The following is a 26,184-nucleotide window of genomic DNA, read 5'->3' as shown; positions in this document are numbered from 1 at the left end:
GTTTATTTAGGCCTCCCTTGTACACAGAACTATGCATATTAACAAATTGCTAGTATTTCTGTGTTAGAAATGGGGTCCTGAAACTATAAGGGAAGCAGAGGTACATCTTGGATGCCATGATACAAGATGTACTCAGGTACTGGTGGTGAGGAACAGTTTGTGTCCGAGTCATGGCTTCCCCATGTGGCTATATGACGCTGGACACCTCATTTGCCTTCTGCTATTAGCTTCCCAGTTTATAAAATTAGGAAAAAAAAAAAACTAATACCTCTGTAATGTACTTTCAGGTGAAAAATACCATATAAATGCAAAGCAGCTTTAGAAGCAGTTTATGATCTGACTTGTTCATCCATAGTTATGAGAGTAATGTAGAAATGAGGGACAATATTCCCAATCTTTGCCTCTGAAACTCTGCAATACAGAAGAGGCTCACAGATGCAAAATGGGCAATTAAAGCCTTAAGCATAGTAATTACACAGACAAGTATTGCTTATGCCTGCATGAGGCATGTTTTAAGTGAGAGTGTACAAGCTTTTTTGACAATTAAGCCTAAATTGAAAAGATTTTTAATAAAGTAACCAAAATTTTTAGAACAATTATGAGCATAAATTAAAGAAGCAGAGAGCCATTAAAAACACACAGTCACAGGGGACAAACTCACTCACTAAAAATAAAAAAATAAAAATAAAAAAATCAGAATTCAAACTGGATTCAAATGCCAAACTAGGCGAGAGCAGAATCATGCATACCTGTTGCTTTTTGGGGTACTAAGCCATGCACATGTCTTTTCTAGCCATGTTGTACCATGCCATGCTGGCCTCACTCATTCTGTTGCAAGCAGAAACAAAAAAAGTACAACGTGTACCTTTGCTGTTGATAATGCATATGTGATTATTTGTGCAGTACTCTGCCCTCTTGCAATGGGAATCTCTCTCATTTATGCTTATTAACAGGCAGATGCTGAGCAATGCTGAGCCAGTGTGTTGGGAGAAATACATTTGATATAAGCTCAGTGCCGAATGTGTTTTCCCTGGTGCAGGGGAAAACCTGAAGGCACCGTGGCATCCCCTGTTTGTAAAGACCATGAGGCCACATTTCCTAGCCCAGCCTCTCTGTTGTTGTGCATTTTATATTGTTTGGAAAAAGGGTTGCTGGTTTTCTGCAGTGGCCCTATGTGAAGCCATGGTCGTTTGGCACCAATACAGTGAATACGTCAGCTTAGCTGGTTAGTCAGAATTTATTGAGACTGGTTTTACTGCTCACAGTCCCCAAAGATGTTAAATTATAGGGAACTCTTGTTGAGCTCAAACAGCAGGAGCTAACACAAGTGCACCAGTGGTTCAGCTTTTGTGTCAAGTCTGTCATCCCATAATAGCGCTGAAAGCACTAAAATCGTTCATTCTCTCAAAATAAAAAGTTTTCAAATATCAGTATTTCTAGGCTTTCACAGAAACCATGACACATGGAAGCTGTTTGCCCTCTTCATTTGGGTTTTAAATTATGAAGGTGTCAACCAGAGTGGAGAGTTGGCCAAGATTTCAGATCCCAGAGAAATTCAAGAGATGCCCATTAGCCTCAGATGTCTTAAAATCTAATTATAACCCAAGAGAGCAAAAGCAACAAAACATACCTTTCCAGGGGTGGAGAGTGACCGACGATGACCATTGTCTACCTTTGCCCGTTATTAAATGCTGCCCCATGACAGCTCTTTAATCTCCAGCTTCCCATTATGCAGAGCTGAACAGCCCGGCCTCAGCCCCCAGCTCGGAGAAGCAGAGCCCCCTGGCGCAGCAGCACAGCCCCCTGGCCCAGCAGCAGCAGCAACAGAGCCCCCTGGCCCAGCAGCAGCAGCAGCAGCAGAGCCCCCTGGCCCAGCAGCAGAGCCCCGTCGCCCAGCACAGCCCCGTGGCACAGCCCACGCCCCCGCAGCCCCTGCAGCTGCAGGGACATGAGAACAGGTAAGACTATGGCTCTGCCAAGACCTTGCTGCTCCACAGAGCCCATGAAGCCTGGTGGGCCCTGACACCCAGTACTGCTGGGGTTGCACTCGCTGGTGGTGAATTGTGAGTGTCGGGCATCAAAAGCAGTATGGACAGCAGGGCGAGGGAGGTGATTCTGCCCCTCTACTCTGCTCTTGTGAAACCCCACATGGAGATCCCACTCTGCAGCCCCCAGCACAAGAAGGACATGGATGTATTGGAACAAGTCCAGAGAGCCATGAGGATGACCAGAGGGCTGGAGCACCTCTCCTGTGAAAACAGGCTGGGGGAGTTGGGGTTGTTCAGCCTGGAGAAGAGAAGGCTCCAGGGAGACCTTACAGAAGCCTTCCAGTACCTAAAGGGGGCCTGCAGGAAAGCTGAGGAGGGACTCATTGTTGGGGGTGTAGTGACAGGGCAAAGGAGGAATGGCTTTAAACTAAAAAAGGGCAGACGTAGATTAGGTATTTGGAAGAAATTCTTCACTCAGAGGGTGGTGAGGCACTGGCACTAGTTGCCCAGAGAAGCTGTGGATGCCCCATCCCTGGAGGCATTCAAGGCCAGGCTGGATGGGGCTTTGGTCAACCTGGTCTGGTGGGAGGTGTCCCTGCCCATAGCAGGGGGTTAGAACTGGGTAATTTTTAAGGTCCCTTCCAACACAAACCATCCTATGATGATTCAGTGATTCTACGATTCTTATGACTAACATTATTCTGAACAAGGAGCTGTCCAGACTTCAAGGGTCCCCTGGGATTGTATTTTTGCCAGACAACTAAATATGGAACTATTCTTTGCTAATAATATCATCAGCACTTACAAAACATAGGTCTATCAACATGTGATCATGAGGTGGTCTTTTTTCATTATCTTACATGTCATTTTCTTTTGCTGGTCAGAGTTCTCCAGTCCTTTATAACAGGTTTTCTCTAGGGTGTATCATTTTCCAGCCAATTTCTTGTGTTATTTATGTATATTCATTGACAAAGTTTATCTGTGATGGAAATGAAATAGCAGGGGGATAGAAAATTGGTGACCAGCTGTATTAACAGCTGTATATATAAAAAGCACACTCAGACTGTGCAGTGATACAACTTTATGTGATCTCCAATCAACACTTTAGATTAATTTTTGGCATGTGAAATGAGGCTGATTACACAGACTGTCTATATGCTAATCTTGAGCAACTAACATACCTCATCAAGACCCTTGTCCCCAAACAGTAGGTGCTGGTAGCAGAATTTTAACTTTTTGCTTCAGGAGGTACTTGAGTTCAGTTTTGAGTTAGGCATTGTGCCCTCTGGTTCTCCTTGTTTAACAGATGTAGCACTTTCACTTGCCCAAAAGGGTTTTCTCTCAATTAGTCACAGTTGGCAAATTTCTTTCCCTTATATTTCATTGAATGCTTCCCTAAAAATGATCACCCCCTAGCAGACATATGCTTCTAACAAAATGCAGGACAAAGCTCTCACAAAAGTCTCCCTGTGCAGTTGTAAGTCAATATTAAATGTCTATTGAATTGGGAATTTTCAGAAGGGACCTGTAAACCTTAGTAATTAAAGTTCCAAAAAGAACTTTTGCAATAGTTTAACTGAAAAGTGTAAATTGTAGTTAATCATGTCTCTGTTTACTTATTCCAAAACAATCACAATGCCTACAACTGTAAATAAAACCATCATCTTCTGAGAAACAGCTGTGGTAGTATATTGGGAACCTGCCTAATGAGAGCTCTTATTCCAGATGAAGGTCTATTATTGCTAGTTCATACACTGTCACTATACACCAGATTTTATAAATCAGACTACATCTGGTTTATATAGCCGCATACAAGCTTCTGTATCAAAATTAAAATACTAAAAGATGGAATCTTAGGAATAGTAATCAGTATTTTTCTTTCACTTTTAATAAGGCTGAGTTATCACAGGAAGACTGCTTGTACACCTTCTTTTTACTCATGATCGTGAAATAGATCATGAAACTGGGTAGAGAAAATAAGAGGAATCTATGTATACATGCAGGTCATATTATAGTTGCCACATACAGGCAAAGAACATGTGGCAGCGGGTTATTTCCATCTTCTCAGAAAAGTCCAGAAAAGGGAAATAGTTGTGGTATTCTCATGTGTGGTTGGACACCAAGCTAATTCAAGCTGGTGTGTAGGAAGACCTGTCAGAATGGTACTGTAACTGCACTAAATAATGACATTTTAAAATGTATCTAAAAGCATTTTAAAATGTTTAGATTATTTAGATTATCTTTTCAGGGATATATTAACATGAGCAAAAACAATGCACTCATTCATTCAGACTGCCATTTATTTTAATCAGTAAGTGCTTTTCAAAATCACTTTCACAGTTGATGTGTCCGTGTATTTATTGCATGTGTACATATACGTATATAGTCACTTGGTTAACTGCTGTGCTACAAAAGCTCCATTTACTTTGAAATGTCATTTTCCTTTATTCAGTTAACAATGAGAGCAATAGTTTATTTGTTATTAATTCCTCATTAAGCAGATTCGCTTTCCTTTCACCCTGAGTTACTTCTGTGCATGAATACTGATACGGCCTGCAGGCTTGTAGCCAGGCACTGTTATAGGGAGCATGTAGTAAGAATACACACTATATTAACTTGTCATATATCAAAGAATACCCTCCATTAAAAAGATAACAGCTAATAGAAAGAATGCATCCATTTTTAACCTTTAGAAGCTCACAATAATAATCATTTACATCAATGAAACAGAAGGGCTATGAATGTCTGCACTGATGTTTTGTTTACTCTATAGAAAGCTTTATACTAGAGAAGGCACTTGATAAACTCAGTGGACTGTTTTGCAGTGAGTATTGTGGGGTGTTTTAAGTGCAGTTTCATTTTCCAGGCAGGAAAAGTGGGAATCAGGATGCTTTTCTTGTTCTTGTCCCTCGGAGCCTAATCCTGATCTCACTGATGGCAGCTGGAAAATTGCATGGTGTGACCTGAGGGAAAACTGCTTACACTCATGTTTCAGAAGTGCTCACTGATTTTGGATGCCTCAACTATTTACCCTCAAAAGTTTTGCTTATCTATGAAAATTTGCTTTATGGAATTTTGCAGTCAGGCAATTTGCTTTCACTCCTGGATACGCCTTATAATACATATTTTCTAACTTTATTTTTTTTTTTTTGCTGCTTTCTGAAACTAAGCCATTTTGCCTTTCTCAGTTACAGGTCAGAAGTAAAAGCTAGACAGGATGTGAAACCTGATATCCGGCAACCTCCATTTACAGACTACAGGCAGTCTTCAACTGACTACCGCCAGCCTCCCCTGGACTACAGGCATCCTCCTGTGATGGATTACCAGCAGCCACCACCTCTCGACTACAGGCAGCCACCCTTGATGGATTACAGGCAACACTCACCTGATACCCGGCAGTACCCCCTGTCAGACTACAGACAGCCCCAGGTACAACCTGAAATGCTGACAGCACCCCTCAACAGAAATTATTACAGTTTGTAGAGAAAGATCATATATATTATTAAGGCAGCTGATGTTACAGAAGAAAAAGCACCTTTATTGCTTTTACACAGAGTAAATCTTTCTCTGTAGAGGACATGAATCCAGAACCATTAACATTCATTAAGTACTTTGTGATCTGTCAAATAACACTGCATTTATAATCGTGTGACTACAATGTTAAATAAATGCTATTTTTGAGGTACTGGAGAGTTAAAATCGAAGTTCTAAAATAAGCTTCCTTTGCATCAGCAGAAGTACTTAGGTGCGATGGGATTTCTACAGCATTGTTGAAAATAAATGTTTTATCAAATCTAGATAAATAAGTAAATACAAGTGAATCCTGCCTGATAACATTTAGTTTTGTGTAGGTAATAGTTTGGATGAGGATAAACTACCTTTTTTTAACCATTTTTTTTGACATCGGGCATGATCTCACAAATTCAGAGAAATAAACCTTGGATGAATGGTTATGTTACCTTGGAAAAGATGTTGCTGATGACAAATATTTACTGACAGTTGAGAATGTTTGAGGATCTTGTTGAAAGTTCAGACTTTGAAAAGAAAAAGTTCACTTTTTTCTTACATAACTGCAGAGGAAAAAAGTCAGAAATATATTAAATAACAGCATAAATGTCTGGTCACTGTATACTGAAACCGTATATAAATGCTATTTTTGTGTCCATATTTTCAAGGAAAATACATAAACTCTTTTGATGAAAATATCCAAATTCTTAAACATGATACAGAGAAACTTCTGACAAGTTTATTCATTTCAATGTCTAAAAAGCAAGTACCTGTCCCCATATCTTACAGGATTATAAGACACTTCTTAGTGTCTAGAGATGCCTTAGCTGCCCATTTCTCACAATCCCATTTAATTTTTTAACCACTGATGTCTACAACTCAAGCTTGCTCTTGTTTTCATCCTGTTCCCCATGGCTTCTGCACTTTTGGTTGCTGATGGGTCAGAAGTAAAAAAGCAAGTTCCTTCCTGGACCCCTCTGAGGTGCCGGTAGTTAGGGTCCACCAAGCAAAACCTGGAAAAATGAATCTCAGTCCCCATAGGATGTGGAAAGAGTGAAGTTCAAACATCCCACTCCCCACCTCCTCCTCAAAGCACATGTTTTAGCTGAAGTGAGGAGAGCTGCTGCACTTTGGGCCTCCATGCAGTCTGGCTTGCTGACCAGGTTGAGTTCTGCTGGGAATTTAGGAGGTGTGTCCTGCTAATTTTTAGGTTATGATGGTGTTTGTATAGGAACTGTCTGCTGCCCCATTTGCCAAATCAACATTCTGCGTAGATATAAACCTTACACTTGGATACCATGAATGTATTGAGGTGAAATATGAAAGCCATCCAGAGAACTTTTGGTACCAGGCAACCGCTGGATGATGTCCTTCAGGATAGTTTAGACTTTAAGCATTTTAAGCATTTACATGTTGCTTAAGTCTGCTTTTAATGGCCAGAATAGGTGCTCTTATTCTCATCTATTCTGACAGTGCATAATTTGAAAGTGAATTTGCTTATATTAATTGGATAGATGCACATTTGAAGAGATGTATTTTAAAGTTTTCTTGAATGCATATTATGCCATTTATACAGTTAATTGGCTTTCATTTTGTATTTTTCTATTTAGGACTTTGATTATTTCACTGTTGATTTGGAGAAGGGAGCCAAAGGTTTTGGGTTTAGTATTCGAGGAGGAAGGGAGTACAAAATGGATTTGTTTGTGCTGAGATTAGCAGAAGATGGACCAGCAATAAGAAATGGAAGGATGAGGGTAAGTAAAATACATTGTAACAATTTTTGTCAACTTTAACTGATATATTTGGTGATGGCATCAAAGAGAAAACAGTTGTTGTTGTTGTTGTTGTTTTCTGATTGTGTTTTAAAGAACCAATACCAAACACCTCCAATAATAAAAATTGGTCCTGGAAGAGTTTAAGAAATGGCTTGAAACAAATAGTAGGTCTGTGTAGTTCTTTTTGGAACAAAATGCATTACTTTTTGTTGAAAATAGCTTTTATTTTGTTATATTTTTCTCTTTATTCTAGCACTCATATCTAAGCATCTTCAAAATCTCTGACAAAACATTTAGCATTTCTTTGATAATAGTATTGGCATAATTAACAGTTACTTCTCTAGTCACAAAAGCAGTGATAACTGTGTGACATTTAGCTGACAGTTATGATACCGAAGCATTGGTCTGTGTTATTTTACTACTTTAATTGCCTTCCTATTTTTTGCTAACTTTGTTAATTGATATAATTCAACCTTCTTTGTAGGAATCAATTTTCACTCTTTGGCTGTATAAGTTTTAGTGCATTTGAGTTCTGTAGTGGTAGAAATAATAATACCATGTCTAAATATGAAATTTGATAAGAGCACACAAGAAAGAAATTCAATTATTAATATATATATACGTAAATGTTCTATTTGGAAAAATCTCCTAAAAATAACTAATTAAGGGTTGTTGATACCCTGCAGAGTAGCGAATACATGAAAACAACAGTAGGAAACCACAGGTGAAAAAGACTACCAAAAAACAAGACAAAAATATATTTCTTTATATATCTAACTAGTGTGACATTCTTGAATCAATATTTAGGTATAAAGAAGGGCAAAGGAAATTGTGTTCTTTACAGTAATGACAGGTTTTGCAAATGCTGTGGTTATTAAATGGATTCTGTTTCTCAGTTCTAACAATCTCGTCAAATTTGACTTCATACTGAAAGAACATTGACATCAGTCTAAATACACAGTTAGTCTTTCTGTTTATAACTCAGTGGGTTTTTGTTGATTTATTTTTCTTTAATCATTCTTAAATTGCCCACTTTGTAGAATTTTAGAATTCAGTTAGTGCTCAGTCATACCACGGAGTTCAAATCTGTGAGCGTCCAACTGGAAGCTTGCATGGGGGATCAGTGGCATAAGCAGTCCCTGTGAGGAGGAAGCCAAGCAGATAACTGGAAGCTGAGAACTACTCCCACAGTATTTTTTGTGTGAAACATAGGTAAATGCTGCAACTAGAACTTTAGCTCAAGAATATCTTCTCTGGTGGGTGTTATAATTATTTCCTTTACTGTAGTACCATCATAATCGATTGCTCCTAATAAACAGCTTTAACCAGATGTATATTATCAACCACAATGTGATTAAAGATGAGGAAAAAGTTGAGGATTTAATAAGCTCTGGAATCATGTATTTGGAAACATATGGCTAAGACAACAGACCTTAAAAAGCAATGCTTTTATCAATGCTTGTTCATGTCAAGTAATAACCTCTATCAGGAAAAAAAAAAAATATATATATATATATAACATTAAAATTTCTGCATCATTTGCATAAACTAGTATCACAGAACAAAGATTATCCACCCTGTGAGTAGCCTAAATATGCAAATTTACATGCGTATGTTTATATGTGCTATATATTTTTATATTTTTATATTTTATCTGTAGGGAAAGTACAGTTTCATTAGGAAATGTCCTGTAACTTTCCATGAAAAAATATTATTTTGTTCTCTAAAATAATGTTTAAAGCTTGTTGGTATAGCCACAGTGCACGGCCAAGTGTAATTTTGCCTAAGTAGCTGTAACTTGGAGTTTTATCTACCCTTTAAAAGTATTCTTTGAAAACAGTTTTACCCTCCAGCTCTGTCATTGAGTCTTGAGTTTTATTCTCCTGTTTAATAGCCATTTTAACCTGACAGTCACAAATGGGTTTGGAACTTGCAAGACTTTTATCTCCAGTGACCTGTAACTGATGGATGGACAGAACTATCTCTAAAACAGCTTCTTCAGAACAAAAATAGAAAAACAAAAAGAATGATTTAATTGCCGAAAGGAACAGAGGACATAGGAAGAAGAGTAAATGAAGCAGATTTCAGTACTTGTATCTCCTTTCCTAAGTTTACATCTTCTGTCAATAATGCAGGTTTATTCCCATTTCTTGGCTGGGACAACCAGCCTGCTTGCTGCAGTTCTATTCCATTCTGTTTCACAGATGCATCTCTATAGGAAAATATGCAAAAATCTGTTCAGTCCTTATCACTTCATATACCATCATCTTTAAAGATCACATTCTCTGATCTCAGACTTTCAGCACTGGAATAGTAAATGGTGCTTATGTGGTCAGATCTTATCAGGAATGCTTCCCAGTTACTAGTTCTTCTTATGGTCTACTTATCTCCATTAGTGTTTTGCTTCCTGTTTCCTGCTCCTTGAAAAGCCTTTCTTGATTTAGCTGAAGCCTTCCAGAAAAAACATTAAGCAGATAACACAAGGTGCAGATCATACTTATAGAAAAAAAATAATAATAATTTTAAAATAATTCACAAAACTCCATGATTATTTCTATTCACCAATACAAGAACATTAAAAATAAACCAGTTATCTTGTTGGGGAAAAAAATAGAAGAGGATATAATGAAAGATGTTAAATTAAAATATGTATGTGTAATTAGTAAACGTATTTGATGAATAACATTTTGTTGTCTGTCTAGTTATAATTCATTAAAAACCCCAATAAAGGCACATTCATATTGACATAAATCTCCTTCCTTACAGAAATAAATAAAAGAATATAAAGTACTTCATATTAATAAAGCAACATCTATAGTCATGGGTCTATAATTTTGTATTATTGAAGCAATGCAATGTCTAACTGAAGACAGCTCCAGATAGCCAAGTCAGAATCTGTAGTTTGTACTCAGTGGGCACTGCAAAACCTTGGTGACGGGATGAGCCCCACAACTGTATTCTGCTTGGACACATTCTAAAAAATGTGAAAGTCTCTCAGGACACATTTAAAAGATTCTGAGGTCTAAATACATCTGACAGTGTTATGCATTACAGACACGGAGAATAAATTTAAACTAAAATCTAAGATTATAGGAAGTCAGATGTAAATAAAGAACTGGTATGGAAATATGTATTGTAAAAAGAAATAGAATAGACACATTACTGAGGAAAGTAAGCATGAAAGTAATACAATATATCTACACTAGGAGTGAACAGAAAGTGAACCAAATGGCAATGATAAAGATTGGAAAGAAACGAAACCAAAATTGAAGCGTAGATGAAAGAACAGACATAGAATGAGTAGAGCAAGCATTGTAAGTGATGGGCTTCCACTGGCCCTGCCAGAACTCTGGCTCTGAAAATATTAATGGAAGGGGGGAAAGGTTTCATAAAGTTTGTTATCCCTTCACTTTTTCATTTCAGAAGTCCTGATCTTCCTTCCCCCTGAGAATGGCATGCCAGGCAGTTTGTGCTTTTAGTGGAAACAAATCCACTGAGGAACTCCCCGTTTTAGTAATGCAAGATCTAAAGTAGTGCTTAATTGCCCTTCGTAACTGATGTAGCTTTCTATTTCAATTTTCTGCTGATTTGTTCTGGGATCCTGAAAGGTGGAAGACTACTGAGTTGGTGTCATACAAAGTTCATCAGTCTTGCCTGCATACTGCTTTTCTACCCAAGGACCCCTTTCTGCCAGCCAAAATAGACACTGCAGTATGTCTTAAGGTTTAATAAATTCTTCCCTTAAAAAGAATTTTTAAACTTTTACAGTCTTACTACCCTGTTCTTATTCCTGGTACTTTTACATGCACTGAGTCTTTTATTTGAACTCAAAGACTCTGGTTCTGCAGAAAGCCCAGGCATACATCCTCACTTAACTTGGATTCATCTGTCACAAGACATGGGAGGGAAGCATCTATCAAAGGATCTAGAAGTCTATGGCAAGAGTATCTTCACAAGAGTATCTTTTGCCGCCGGTGTACTGTTGTAGTTGCAATAGGCACTTGCTGTTCTTCAATCCTCAGCAATCCCACAGCACAAGGGTCTTGTGAGAGACCAGGCAGGGTAGACAGCTGCTTAATCTTCTCTTTGCTCAAGGCAGCTATGCCAAAAGCCCACTGGTACCCTTTTGTATCCTTGAAGTACCTTTTCTTGAGGTAGTCTATGCCAAGGATGTACGGAGCCTCTGGGCCAGTCACGATGGGGTGCTTTTGCCACTCATTCCCAGTTAGACTCACTTCAGCTTCAAATACAGTTAGCTCTTGGGATTCCCCCGTCACTCCAGAGATAGAGATGAGTTCCCTCTGTATGCATTGTGGGTGAACTGTTCCCAGCCAGTGCTGGCAAGTCACAGCTATAACTGCATAGCTGCATATAAACCCATATGTCAGGTCAAATACCATGCTTAACTTTGGCAGGATTTCACTGCAATTCATGGGTAAGATTAATGAAGATTCCTTACAAATGACCTCTTTAGGGGGAAACCTGATCACTAACCTGGAAGCTAATACAGATCCCTCATAATTGTCAGCTGGGCAGACATCAGGTTACGATGGTTAATTCTGAAGCTTGCTACAGCAACAGTTTACAGAACTTGAAAAATGTGGTTCAAAATAATTCCAGTAAACTAAATGAATGTTCACAAACAGCAAGATATCTTACAGCTTATAAGCACTGAAGAAAAGTTTCATTAGATATAAGGAAAAGAACATACAAGGAAAAGTAATTGTCCAGAACTTTAAGTGGCAGATAGACTCTCTTGGGACCTCTGAGTTCTACAGATTTCCCTCCACTTTTCTTCTTCAGGATGAGGGAACAGCAGAAATATAATACTCTGTCCACACAATGGCTAAAAGGAGAGAACAGGATGATATCTGTGTTCCATAATCCAAGAATGTATTAAAAGAACCAGGAGAAAAGTTTGGAGAAGTATTAGTATCTTTGATATCTTATATCCAGAAATGGCAGAGGTCTGTTGGGAAAAAAAAAAAAAAACATCTGAAACTAGTTCGTGATGAGATCAATAATGGCAATATTGGAAAATCAAACTGCAAATCTAGTCTCAGAGCAGGACAAAAATATGGCACACACACTCAGTAATTGTGATATCAAGATGAATCAGTTACCAGAGATGAGAGACATAACACAGACAATGTGGAGCACAGTCCCTCCAGCCTTTGAAGATTCAGACTCTACTGGCAACAATTTTATAGGTCTATTTAGATGAGGCTCATGATAACTCATATTTTTCTTCTTATCTCACATTGAGGACAACAATCAGCTGAGCCCTGCCTGCAGATCTCTATCCCTTCCTGCCTTAGAGGTGGGGGACTACTAACATCTCTCAGGAGAATTGTTAAGGATGGTCGTAGTGTTTCCAAGACGTGTGAGATATGATCAACAGATCTCTTATTGCCTTGAATGGTATCTCTTGCAGCCAGCATGCTTATTGAAAACAGCTTCAAACAAAGAACATGTGGCTGAGGACTGCAAAGATACAGAATGTCTTGCACGATTGGGCTTATTGAATGTGAAATTCATGAAGAATGAGAGCACAATGTGCTTTTTTATACACAACGTACATCTGTGTCATTTTGTCACTTTGTGAGTTACATCTTTTTTTTCACTTCTTCCATGAAAGTCATACTTTTCATCTCTGACATTTCTGGTATCATTGTCTTGTCAACTCATTTTTCTCAGTCCACGTACACCAGTTATCCCTATCGCTAGCTTTCTCATATCTCCTACTACATTATTTTTCTCGTTCTTTTGTAGATTTTTTTGAATATATTTGCAGAACCAACTTCTGAAACACAGACACTGCAGAATTTTGTATCTGTCGTGCTTTGAATTCCTTCTCTGAGTCTTCATTCCTTTTTCCTATTTGTTGCTTTTCTGCTGCCTGTGCTCCTCTCTTTGTTTCATTTGTACAGACTTGGAGCTAAAAATAGGCACAAGGGAAAGGCTATTCCTACAGTGTCAATTATGAGCTTCTGTGCTATTGTTGCATAGGAATTTGTGTGGCTTTGGTCTGGTCTAGCTTGCCAAGAGAGCACTGCAGTAAGAGCCACCCCATAATAGTAACCAACCCATGCTGTGGACTGGTTCATGGCATTCTGCAGATTAGCGCAGTCTGTGTATTTCATCCTTTCCCATGATAACAAAATTCACACCAACCTTATTCAAGAAACTTCATCCACCTACATTAAGAAATATTTCTAGCAAAAAGGAGAATTCAATATTCAAGAGCCAAGGACCCAAATAGGCAAGTAGCCAAGACAAAGCCTATGTCTTATTTTTAAGGAAACAGAACTGAGGTTTCACATCATGGAAGGCACAAGCATTTCATTTGAAACTGCTATCAAAATCCATGTACAAATATTCAACAGTATTCAAAACTGTCTTTTCCCTCTCTGTAAGCATCCCAAATACAAGGTCAGGCAATTGCTTCTATTATTTTTCTTCTGATGACATAGCTTGCAACATAGCTTGCTTGCAACAAGAAGGACAGGGCACCTGTGAAACTCATAGCCTGACATTAAAGCCCTCTCTTAAGCCATGCTAGATGTTAGCTTAAGTCTCCTTTGAAAAGCCTCAGTACCATGCTTCTGAACAGTAGAGTGTCAAATAAAAGTTAGCTATTGCTAACCACATTCCCCAGAAGACATTTATTAGGACTGAGACCAGCTCTTCAGACTTCTCAAGGCAATATGAAATATGCAAGCAGCTATCTATCCGGACTCTGAAAACTCTGTACAACAGTGGAGTTTAATAAGGGAGTATAAGCCCATCTCCTCAGAACAGGACACTCCCGAACGTCTCAAGTCAGGCACTCAGAAATTACTTGAGCTATTCTGGGTTTGCTGGGTAGACAGGCAGAACTGAAATGCAGGCAAAGTTTAAAGCAGCTTCAGGTAATTATGTCCTAACAGTGTCTGGGAAGGCTTTTATACTGTGCACAGCAGTTTTTTTCTTACATGCTCATCATAGGATTTTTCCATTTTGGCTTTTTTGTCTGCTTGTTGTTACACACACTTAGCTTGGTGTTTGTCTAGTCACTTTATCACTATATCTATTTTTAGCAGACCTTGATTTATAGGTTTTTAATGATAAAAGTAATCTGTTTCCAACAATTAAGCTAGCATTCCCTATGAATATAACACAGCTTCCACAGACACTTTTCAGCCTGTGTCATAATGTAATGTATCATCATTCTGTTTAAAAACTATCTTTAGTAGCTGGTGTCTTGCATCTTAGAGAAGACAAAATCCAAGCTGAAATGGAAGGACTACTACCAATTTGTGAGATTCCCATTCCACAGACAAACTTTTTACTAGCTACCACAGGCAGTACCTGCAGCTTCACACACAGGTATTGTCTCCTAACCTTTGTGATTCCACACTCCACATATTACTGCTTTGTTTCTTTTGTTTCTTCAGACCCTCCAGAAAAAAAAAAAAAAAAAATTTCTGTAGGGGGTAGGGTTATCTCATCTTTTTGTAGGGCCATTGTCAAAGGGAAGAAGTAAATGTGAAAAAGCGCAGACCATCTACAGGACTGTTTGTTTCCTGTCATAATTGGAGCTTTAAAAGTTCAGAAGGAAGAATGAATGATTCCTTACTCTACAATAAATGTAAATCTTTAAGAGGATGTTGCTGTGCAGACCCCACAACTTGCATTGGCTCCTGGTGGGAGCCTCACCTGGACTTCTCATTAACAGAGAGCTCAGTGTCTGTTTTAGACGCTCCATCTGATTACCCCACACCGCAGGGTTATTTGATGCAGTCTCCAGTGGAATGCACCGGCAGTTGCAGCCTGTAAATATGGTGAGCAAGAAGTAGTTTAGCTCAGCCTGACAGTGATTAGAACAAAAAGTATTAAAAACAGGAGCCAAATAATTGTCACACAGTAGATGTGACAACCAAGAAAGCTACAGGAAGGAAATTGGAAGAAGGCAAAAATGGCTTGTTCAGTCATTGCTTTCTTACAAACATATAGGGCAATCACAGTAACCAAAAATTAAACCAACAATTGGCCAGTGTGACGCTTAATTTTTGCTGTAACAAAGTTTGGAGTCTTATTTGGGATCAGAAAGAAAACTGAAGCCTTGGAGATAAAGTGCCGAGTGACTTCTGTGAATCTCCAGTTCTTACAAGGCAATAAAGTCCTATGTTCAGACTATTGGAGAAAAGTAGATATTGCTATTGGAACACCTCTTGCAGGCTTATGGTAGTTACAGCAAGCATAAAGGTGAAAGAAGCCTAATAAACAGAAAGGTCTTCTCCAGGTGGTGCACTGAGAGCAGCAGGAAGTCAACTGCTGAGCACTTAGAATGAGTGAGGGCTTGAGAAGACTGTCAGAAACCATGCTGAAAAGTCACTAATATTTAGATGTTAAAAAATGGATGTTATGCACACACATAAGGGACACAAGAATGCTTCTGGAAGATACAGTGCTCCACCAGCCTCTATTTTATTATAGTTTTATGCACATATCTGAAAGACAAATGCCTACAATGTGATCCATGTCAGTTAAGTAGCCAATCTTTCCTACGTAAGTAGCACTTACCCTTAAATCCTGCGGCATACCTGGCTTCCTTTAAGCTGTAATATAAATCTTACCTTCATAGTAAGCATTCAGTGAATGTCAACACTGTCATTACAGTGGAACATAAAGACAAAGATATTCTTTGTCCCATCCATTTATTCTGTGATTTGTGATCCATCTGAACAGTACGGTAAAATGTTTAGCTATGCTTTACCACCGAATTGCATGCCCCTTTGGGGTAATCTCATTCATGTGCCAATTCCCTACTACATACATCACTGTCCAACCTCACTTGTAGAGAGAGTGGGTGTGATTGATCTGATCTCTGGGAATTCAACTGGAATACTCGAGCATATGAGCTGTGTGTCAGCCTGTGGTAAGAGGAGCTGCATGCCGGGTTAGTATAGTTGGCAGAACTCAAGGAAGAATATATTGACACACAGACATAAAGCTGATCAACATTCTTGTGTCTACAACAAAGAAATGCAAAATGAGATCCTGAGGGATGCTGAATATATTCTGACAGCATAAAAGCATAACAAATCAAGGCTGGATTAACTGTAGGTGAGCTATTATTCAGCATTTCTCTAAAAAGCTGTGTTGTTGTTTGTTTTTTTTTGTTAGAATTTGTTTGCAGAAAGATAAGGAGAAAGAGTACACCTCTCATACATGTAATTAACATCATACTCTCAAAAATGTTCTCAATCTGACGCATTCAAAGCATCTTTGTAAATCCATGCCTAATAGAAAAGTCCTACAAGCCACCTATGAAAAAGAACAAGTTAATAATCTTGCTTAAAATAGTTTAGTATGAAGTTTTATGAATAAAATACTTAATTGGCAGACAGGCACCATATTTAAATCTATATTTTATGGAATATTTATAAGGGTTTCCAGGTCAAAAAAGATAATTAGCTGTAAATTCAAAAATTAAGAGTCCAGAGCAATAGGAAAAAAAATGGAGAAACCAAATTATGTGCTCTGACACCTGAAACATTTTGTCCAGCCACAGGCATAACAGAGGCAGCCTCTCTTCTGTGTTTTCCCAAACTCCCACAAGTCAGAACTGGAAGAGGTCACCTGTGAAGGTAAAAGGATGCAAATATTAGATCCATTCCTACAGCCCACCACCCAGCCTAATATCTTCACTCCAAGTATAAGTAGATGATGCTTAGGGAAGGACTGTAGAACATGTATGAAATGATTCTTCACCTGCTATAACAACATCCAAACCTCCAGCAGGCAACACTTTACAGATTTTTTTCATGCTGGAATTTTCATATTTAGGATCCAGAATTACTTTTAGCGATTTATTTGAAATTCCTGATATGCTATATCAATGGGTTTCAAAAATGAATGTTTACATTATTTCAAGACAAAAATCTTTTTTAATCATAGCTACAGCATAGTAATATTATGATTACTTCCTCATTTTCCATATTATCCCTTATTCTGTTGACCAACATCATATACACCTTTTTCTGCCAATGTTTAGCAGTCTATTTCATCTTGCCCTATAAGGGAGCTTTTCTTCACCCTTGACCATCCTCACTGGCCTCCTCTGAACCATTTATCAGTCTATCACATTCTGGAGGTAAAAGCACTAGAAAAACCTGAAGTTTTTAAAGATATTGGTGCTCCTTAATGACTTAATGATGGTTCCTCCTTTATTCCCTATTCTTTCTCTAATGGTTAACATTCTGTTTGCTTTCTTGACTGGGCTGACATTTCAGAGAACTAACCATAAAGAATGTAAGATCTTTCTCTTCAGGGGTAATGGTTAATTTAGAGTGATTGTGTGTGTAATTTTCCACATATACTGCACTTAGCACTTAGCACTACCGAATTTCACCTGCTGCTTTAACACACAGTATTGTGCTATCTTTCCACAGCTTTTAACATTACATTTAGATTTGACAATCCTGCATGGTATTATGTTGCCTGCAAATCTTATCACACAATCTTCAAGCTCTTCACCAGGCCACTTACAAATATGCTGAACAGAGTAATCACTATGGTAAGGTCTTTTGATTGTGAAAATTGACCACTTATTTCCAGCTTTTTTTTTTCCCCTTGAATTTAATCTCTTACCTAGAAGACCCTATTCTTTCTCCCATCACAGCAGAGCCTTTACTGAAGAGTTTACTGTTAGAAGCTTTCTGAAAATGTCAGTATACTAACCATATCTCATTTATCTACATAGTCATTGACAGCTTCAGTGGCCAGCAACAGGTCTGTGAGGAATGGCTTCCCTCTACAAAAGCCACACTGATCCTTCCCCCATATATCATAATTATCCATGTGCCAGCTAACCTTCACCTTCCTTATTGCTTCCATCCGTCTGCTGGAATGAACATAAGACTCGGTCACTTTCCAGGACTGTCTTTTAGGACTGGTGTCACACTTGCCACTTCCTATTCCTCTGCTACTAAGCCATTTACCGAAGTAGGCAGCAGATTACATCCTGTAGCTACTAGTTCAGCAGCTTCATATCCAAATTCCTTCAATCATGGATGAGTGCCATGATGAGTACTTCTGGTGGTTTCTTCCTATTCATTTCATCAATTTGTTCTACAATCTTTCCCACTGGCACTGCTGGTGGAGCCAGTTCCTCAATCTTGCCCCTCCACTGAGCAGGCCCTTTGCAGGGTTTTGGCTGCCCTCCTCTTCAGTGAACATCAATGCAAAGAATTCACCTAATCTTTTTCTTGTGGTCTTTCCTATCTTGCTATTTTTTGAGATCTTGGTTCTCTGACAGGCTCCACACTTCTGGTATGTTTGAAAGTACATTCTTAGCTCTGTTTTATCAGTCTCCTCCTCAAAATGTTTCCATGGCTTATGTTCAGAGTTTATGTTCTTTTCTGTTTTCCTGTCTGGATACAACTTTGGATGGAGCATTCTCCATGAAAACTTATGCCTAGGCTTATGTATAGGATCTTTAAAATCTGCTTGTAAATCTTGAGTTCACTTTGCATTTGCTTAATGGGACTGGCTGAGTCCATCAAGAATATATCAGAAACTTTTATTTTTCCTTTTTTACAGTCTCTACTGATTCCCATCCATGATTGCAGTGGTGAAATAGCTATTAACATTACATTATTCTACACTGAGTCATCCTAGCACTATTTAAAAATGTACTGGTATACACTTTTCTCTAGTAAGTTAATGAATGTTCCTTTTATCTTTGACATCTTTAATTCACATATACATGGATTATTTTGCAGCAGTGCTGACGAAGACTTCAGGTGTTCTAGAGTACCATAAGTCCCCTTAGTTGCCAACCACTGCAAACCCTATTTTCATTCATACACTCCCCATTCTGCACAGACATGAGGTTATGCATTTTCCAGTTTCCAAGTTCTCTTTCAGTAATAGAATTCTAAATTTCTCCCTATTCTCAGCAAAAGGTGAAAAGGTGGCTTCCCTGCTCAAACAGCTGGATGGCCTTCAAACAGAAGAGTTTGTGACTTAATACCTTCATGGGTGGTTGCTTCAAATAGTGCAAGGCACACAGCCTTGTAATTCCTCCAAAGAGAAATATTTTTTCTCTTACCAAGATATCCAAGCTACATGTACCTACAATACACTTGAGGAAGTCCAAGACTAGAAATACACCAAGCTATACATTACAAGTGGCAGTACAAATTCTCTGCTGTGAGGAAATTTGCACAGCAGATACCCAGCCTGTGCCTAACACCAGGCAATGATATCAGGGCTTGACATCACTTGGAAATTCACCAAAATAGATGTTCTGGAGCTGCTATTTTGTTCAGTTTCCAAGTACAGACAATCTCTCAGCCTTTTGGACTCATTAACAATAACAACAGCAACAAATATATATGAAAAAAAAGTTCCGTTATAAAAATAGAATGCCCATATAAAAAGTAATTAAGAGTAATTAGTCTCTTTCCCGAGGTTTAATTAGAAAATGCATTAATAAAATGACAGATAGCAATGCCCTCTGCACAAATCATTTGAGGCTGCTTTTATCGTTAGATTTCCTCATTTAACATAGAATGAAAATGTGCATATGCAATTAATTTCATTTTGTGCAACAGGGAACTATACACCTGCTTAGAGACGGTTTCTTACAAGCTAGCAGAAGCAAATATACACAAGGCTATCGCAAGTGGTTTAGAAGTATGTTTGAACAAGGAAAAACTTTTATTACAGTAAAGCTATATATATTTCCTTCTGATTTTGCCTACTTCTGAAATTTTGTTTGTATGTGCTGATTGGCTTTTTTTTAAACAAGACAGGTAATAATTACTATAAAATATGGCCAGAACAAAGACTCTGCAGCGAAACTCACATGTAATAGCAGCTCTTTATTCTAATGATTCAGAGAAGCTTTACAATTTTCTTTCTAATTAACCTATCAATAGTGATGTCACTTAAACACTCCTTAGGAATATTATCTTCTCATTATTACCAGAAAACATGCTGCCCAATTTTATAGCTCAGTTGTTCTTATGCATGGATGGAGAGTCTGAATTAACTTGAACTGAAACAGATTTTGTTAAGAGACATTTCCCATACACACAAACTACTTTCATAAATACATTTAAATTGTTAATATTCAACTTTAAAAGCATTAAGTGGAGGGAAGCATTCAGTGTTTACTTTGTGCTTGGACACTGTAAGAGTGTAAGAGAAGAATTCTTCTTGTTGAATGCCATCAGGTCAGGAGAAGCACCGGTAGATGTGGATAGGCATTTATATCAAAGGGAATGAAAATTCAGCCAGGGCCTCATTTGATAGGAAGAAAGAAGCATAACGAGAAATTGATGTGTGCAAAAGTTGCCAGATTCATAGCTGGAGTGTTTCTTCAGAATAAACACATCTCAGGCAACAGACATGCACACTTACCCAGCCAACTTGCCAGCCTTCAGCTGGTGGGAATGTCTGATCGCTCAGGCTTTGTCATCTCTGCTGAAGACTGCCAGGAAGGTCACAAATCAGAATTGGTGCCATTTTCTTGGGGGGTGCCACAGTGCAAGGCCTGCCTGTTGGGAGCAGAAAGGGATCCATTGGCTGGTTCACGACTGGCAACCAAACTGCCACAGACCCCATGCAACAGCACCTTCAGGTTAACATTTATTCTACAGAGCCAAAGGCAGTCTGTGGCTTTGTGAGATTAAAATATTGTGTTTCAAGTGCTGCACTCTCAAACCTTTCCTGTGCTGTTTGTGCATATAAAACTTGGTGATTAGGATGCACGCATCCTCTCAGGCTGTCGTGAAAAAATTGCACCTGAATGGTGTGGAAGTTGAAGGTGTAATTTTAGGGATGGCTAACTCCACAGACTTTGGGAACTATTTTTTATGTTAATTTCTTGACAAAAAAAAATGAAATCTGTAAGTGCAAAGTGACAGAGAAACCAAACACCGTGCAAAATAATGATGTTGCGACATTGAAGCTTATCTTTTGGAATATTCTGGTGTCTCATGCGAAAAGCTTTATATCTCCACAAAAGGCAGCTTGCTGAAATGACTCTTATAAATAAGAAACTGATATTCAAATGTGTCACTTTCCATGAAAGGAGCTAATGCCACAGGGTCATACCCAATAAAGGATTCAGACAGTCAAAGCTTGATGCTACAACACCTGTTAGGTGGCTGGTGTCCCATTAGATGCATAAGGAAGATTAAATGTGTCAGAATGATATACAGGCAGTCTGCAAGAAAAGTATAAAAGGTAACAAGGTAACATAAATATATTAAAATAAATATGAAGAGAAGGAAAGTATAGGTCCATCACTCACTGAGAATGTGGAGGAGGCTGAAATATTCAGTGCTTTCTTTCTATCAATCTTCATTGAGATATTCAGAAGGACCATTTTCTGAACAGTACACCAATTTCAACAAAAAGAAATGAGTTGAGATAAGATTAAGGAGAAAACTGCTTAAAGAATTTTAAGATTCAAGTCAGCTGAAGTTGTTGATTTTCACGTATGCTCAGTGATTTAGAGAAGGTAATTTCTAGACTATTAGTAACAATCTCCAAGAACTCATGGAGGACAAGAAAGTTGGTAGAAGACTAGAGAAAAGCAAACATATCCCTTACTTTTAAAATACATTAACAGACTAAAATTCCTTTAACTTTCATTCCCAGAAATAATCTGTGGCAAGTTATCAAAAAGTTGAAAAAAATAACACATAAGTTGTGAAAAACAAACCTTCTCATATCAGTCTAGTTTTCTTTTTTATTTTCATTTTTATTTCTTTGTGCAAAAATGGGATAGAGAAGGTATGAGGCATCTTCTTTTCACCTTTCAAAAGCACCTTGTAGGAAATTCACAGTCAGGATGGGGAAATAATGACTCTCAAAGGATGTTCTGAATGTTTTGTTCCTGAAGGAGGATTACAAGTGTGAAATTACAAGTGTGGTTCTGAAGTGTCTGTGATGACACCAGCTCAATTCAATAATTTCATCAATAACTAGAGACTTATTGGTAAATAGTAACATTTCTTAATGCCAAGAGGTTTTTAGAAGTCTTAGAAGGCTTTGGGGAACTGACTTAGATTTCAAAATGAACTTTTCATACTGAAGCACTCAATATGATAAAATTCACTGAAGTGCACTGTGTTTCTTTAAGGGTAGCAAAATTATATGTACAGTTTAAAATAGGGGGTAACTGTCTAGATAAGACTGCAGGGGATAGTCTTGGAATCATAGAATCACAGAATCACAGAATGGTTTGGGTTGGAGGGGACCTTAAAGATCACCCAGTTCCAACCCCCTGCCATGGGCAAGGACTCATCCCACCAGACCAGGTTTCCCAAAGCCCCATCCAGCCTGGCCTTGAACACCTCCAAGGACGGAGCATCCATAGCTTCTCTCAGCAACCTGTTCCAGTGCCTCACCACCCTCAGAGTAAAGAGTCCAGGCTAATCATGAGTCACAAATTTGATGTGCTACAAACATGCAAAAATCTTATTCTGGGAGCATTATTAACAAGAGTGTTTCTCCCACATGGGAAGATTTTTATCATTTTGATCAGTTTTGCTTACCCCCTAGCTTAATATTATCTCCAGTTTGGAGACTGTGTACAGACTTGGAAGTACCCAGAAGAGAATTACCAAGAAAATGTCATGTGTGGCATAAAACTGCAGGAAACAACCTCTGTTCCTAAAAAGAGAGTAACTTCAATATGCGGGTATACCTGAGCTCCTCTTCAACAATTACTGGGTTTTAAACAGGAAGAAATAGCCTCAGCAAAATTCCGTGTCTTTCCCTCTCTCCAGTGAATGATCTACACTAGCAGTATCTGTCAAGAGTCACACAAGAAGCTTTTGCTTTAAGACAAGGTTTTGCTTTCTGAAAATAGCCACCTAAGTAGAGAGAGAGACAGCCTCCTGTGTCAAACATCACAGGGCTGGGGGAAGGCAAGCAGGTTTTAAATGTTAACTGGAAAAAAATAAAAAATAAATAAAAAATAAAGAATAAGAACCCATACTTTATTAGACACAGGGGAAACCAGTTCTCAGTCAAGGTTTTCTCTTTTGTATGAATTCCCTAGATAGGGGGGAGTCTAATTGAAGCTTTTCTAAGGGCAAGAGCATTCATAACGTTTCTCTTCTGTGTTGTTTTCCATATCTAATCAGACCTGGGTTTGTGCTGCACAGGTGGCATGTTTCAGTTATACATCAGTCAGCCACAAGACACAAATGCATGGAAAAAATTAACCCACGGCTCCTGCCACTATTTATTTTCACTCTGGTCTCAAATCTTGTAATGGAAATTTCAGAGTACCTAATTTTTACATACTTGTTTCTCTCCCCTCCTTCAGTCACATAACCAGAATGCTAGGCTTTAATATATATATATTTTTAAGTTTTCCAAGGTTATTTGCACATATGATTTTATATTAAAAAGAGGGAATTATCAAATCAGCTACTTGCTGACTATAGAGAAAAAAAAATACTGAAATACAGAAAAGGTTACACTAATACAAGATAGTTCCTGTATATTGACCAATGAGAACAGAATAAAGGCAAACAGCAAGGGAAAATATGGCATTAACTTAACCTTTTTACATATTAAACTGTATTAAAATCTCCTCCTGTCTTTCTGCTCAGGAGTGTAGAAGATTTTATTTGAAGGACTGTGCGTGCACTGAACAGCTTTCATCATTACTCATTTTAAAGGCTATATATCAAGGAGTGTTAAAAACACCTCCTTCATTTGATCTAATCTGGCACTTCTTCTCTCAAAACATGTTAACAAGATCATTTTAAATACCTTCTGCAAAACATGGTATATCCAGGCAACATGGCACAAAAAGAAGCTATATTTAAGCCTTTGCAAAATCTGACTTGACTTTTACAGGATTTCTATGAGGATTTAATTGTTTCACGACATTTAGAAGCAGGTTTTCCCAAACTGGTGGAATTTTGTCTGTGTTTGGCCTTACTAACATCCTTGTAGGGAGAGTACAATAAATCCATCTTTCATGTTTGTGCTGCAGAAGTGGCAAGACGGATTTTCTGGTTTTGTTTTGTGTGTGTGCAGCTACATCCTACCAGTACTGCAAAAGTCAGGGTGACACAAACAGACCTGCATGGCCAAACCCAGTGGAGATCACTGCATGAGCACCTCTGCTGCATGTCACGTTGGCCTGGATGTCATCAGAAGTGTCTAAAAATCTGTACTGCATGCTACATCCATGTCCATTCCTCCTAAAGGAGACAATCCTCTGAGAAAGAAATTTGCGCTGCAAAAATAAGGCCTTTTGACACTAAATAATCCTGATTTTTTTCCTCCACTGCTCAGCCTACAGAAAATAAAGAGCACGATAGCAAGGCTCAGAGGTTTTATTCGGATCAATGACTTTTTAGTTAAATAAAGCACTGAAAGAGATTGCGTACAGTATCCTGGGAGAGTTCTTAAGACAGGCTGCAACTCCTATTGACAAGGTATGAATTCTTATAGAGAAACTGCCATAGTGCTTTTAGTAACATCTTTTCTGAACAAAAGTAGGGACTAGATGACTTCTTGACATCCCTTCCAGTTTTCTTTGATGCTAGGAGTCTTGTTGACATCTCATATTATGCACATTTATTTGGTAAATACTATATTTCAGACTCAGGAAGGAAGGAAAGCCTCTGGAGGATTATGCTTTCAGTTGACAGAAATACAATAGTAGCAAAGAAAGCATATAAAACAGAAAACATTTCAATGTCCAAGGCCAGCAAAGAGCTGGTTTTGTTAGGAGAGGCTTGTAAGAGGAAAGGGAAGTACCCATCATCTTGAAAACTGTATAGCCTCTTTAAAACCCTCTCTCAGATGCGTGCAGCATCACTATTTTAGTGAGTTGGATCTGCTCAGCTCTCCACAGTGAGGAGGCTGTAGATGCAGACCAAGGCAGGTGTGATCCCACCGAGCAGATATGCTCTCATGACACTGATAAATGAGTTTGCTGAGCCCACCCAGCTGAGACCCTCAAGCAGCTCTTGGATGCACGTCACCTGGACCAACACTTTTGCCACCACTGGGATCTTCACGCAAGTCAACAGGGCTTGGAGGCATCTGCAGTGCAGCTGCAAAACCTTCATTCCAAAGGCTGTGGTGCTGCGAATGCTGGGCTGGCGTGTCACCTCGCCGTGCTGCTCACTGAACTGTCTCACAAAACAAGTGTGTGGCCATGGTGCTACAGTACCAAGCAAGCTGTACAACTGCTGCTTGCTCCATGTGCTGGTGCCTACTGTGCATGACCATGGAAAGCAAGTGCTCCGCTATTCAGTGAGGGGTTTCTAGCATCCAAAGCCAGTTCTTCTCACTGAGCAGAGCAGAGGCAGAACATCCCAGCAGGACAAGGCAGGGAAGGAGATTGGGGTGAAAGGTAGACACAGGCATCAGTGCCCTGCTTCGCAGCCAGAGAAACAGAGGCAGAGAAGTACCAATGAGGCTAACTGGCCGCAAAGGCAGTGGAGAAATCAGTGGCAGAAATCTGTAATCAGAGCTGTGAGGACTGCTGCTCTGAATGGACATCCCAGCAAAAACCACCTGTAGATAAAAAGTTCAAAACATGTTCCTGAGAATCCAGAAGATGTGCATGGTCTGTGCAGTGGCAGCCACAGCAGCTTACCTTGCCTTCTTTCCTAGCTTGCTTCATGATAATTCTAAATCTGGTGTGAAACTTTGCTACCAAGATTTGGATAGTCCAATGGCAGATCTCAGTATTTGCACCCTGACCCTCTCTTTTCTCTATGAAAGCAGCCAGTTACATGCAGCAACAGTCTTCTCAGGCCAGCACAACACTGCAAGCTGAAGTGTAGCATGGGTAGTGTGTTTCCAGCGATTTCAACATATCAAGTGGTTCAAAAAAACTCTTACGTATACAAGGCACAATAGAGGCTATAAGTACG

General features: G+C 38.8%; 1 protein-coding gene across 3 annotated transcripts in view; it reads left to right on the top strand.

Annotated features, from left to right (window-relative positions):
- The window catches only part of MAGI2 (membrane associated guanylate kinase, WW and PDZ domain containing 2), a gene marked incomplete at its 3' end in the record, with an annotated part of 758,986 nt that overhangs the window by 710,986 nt on the left and 21,816 nt on the right, over positions 1–26,184 (top strand). For all 3 annotated transcript variants that reach the window (XM_084287031.1, XM_084287030.1, XM_084287029.1), the window contains 3 exons: positions 1,736–1,958; positions 5,177–5,417; positions 7,106–7,249. In XM_084287031.1, coding sequence (XP_084143157.1) covers positions 1,736–1,958; positions 5,177–5,417; positions 7,106–7,249 — 608 coding nt within the window. The remainder of the gene's footprint in view (positions 1–1,735; positions 1,959–5,176; positions 5,418–7,105; positions 7,250–26,184) is intronic.

The sequence above is a fragment of the Netta rufina genome (genome assembly GCF_964035555.1).
Source record: "Netta rufina genome assembly, chromosome: 1".
Taxonomy (NCBI): Eukaryota; Metazoa; Chordata; class Aves; order Anseriformes; family Anatidae; genus Netta; species Netta rufina.
Note: the sequence above shows the minus strand (reverse complement) of the source record. Positions and strands in the feature narration are given on the sequence as shown.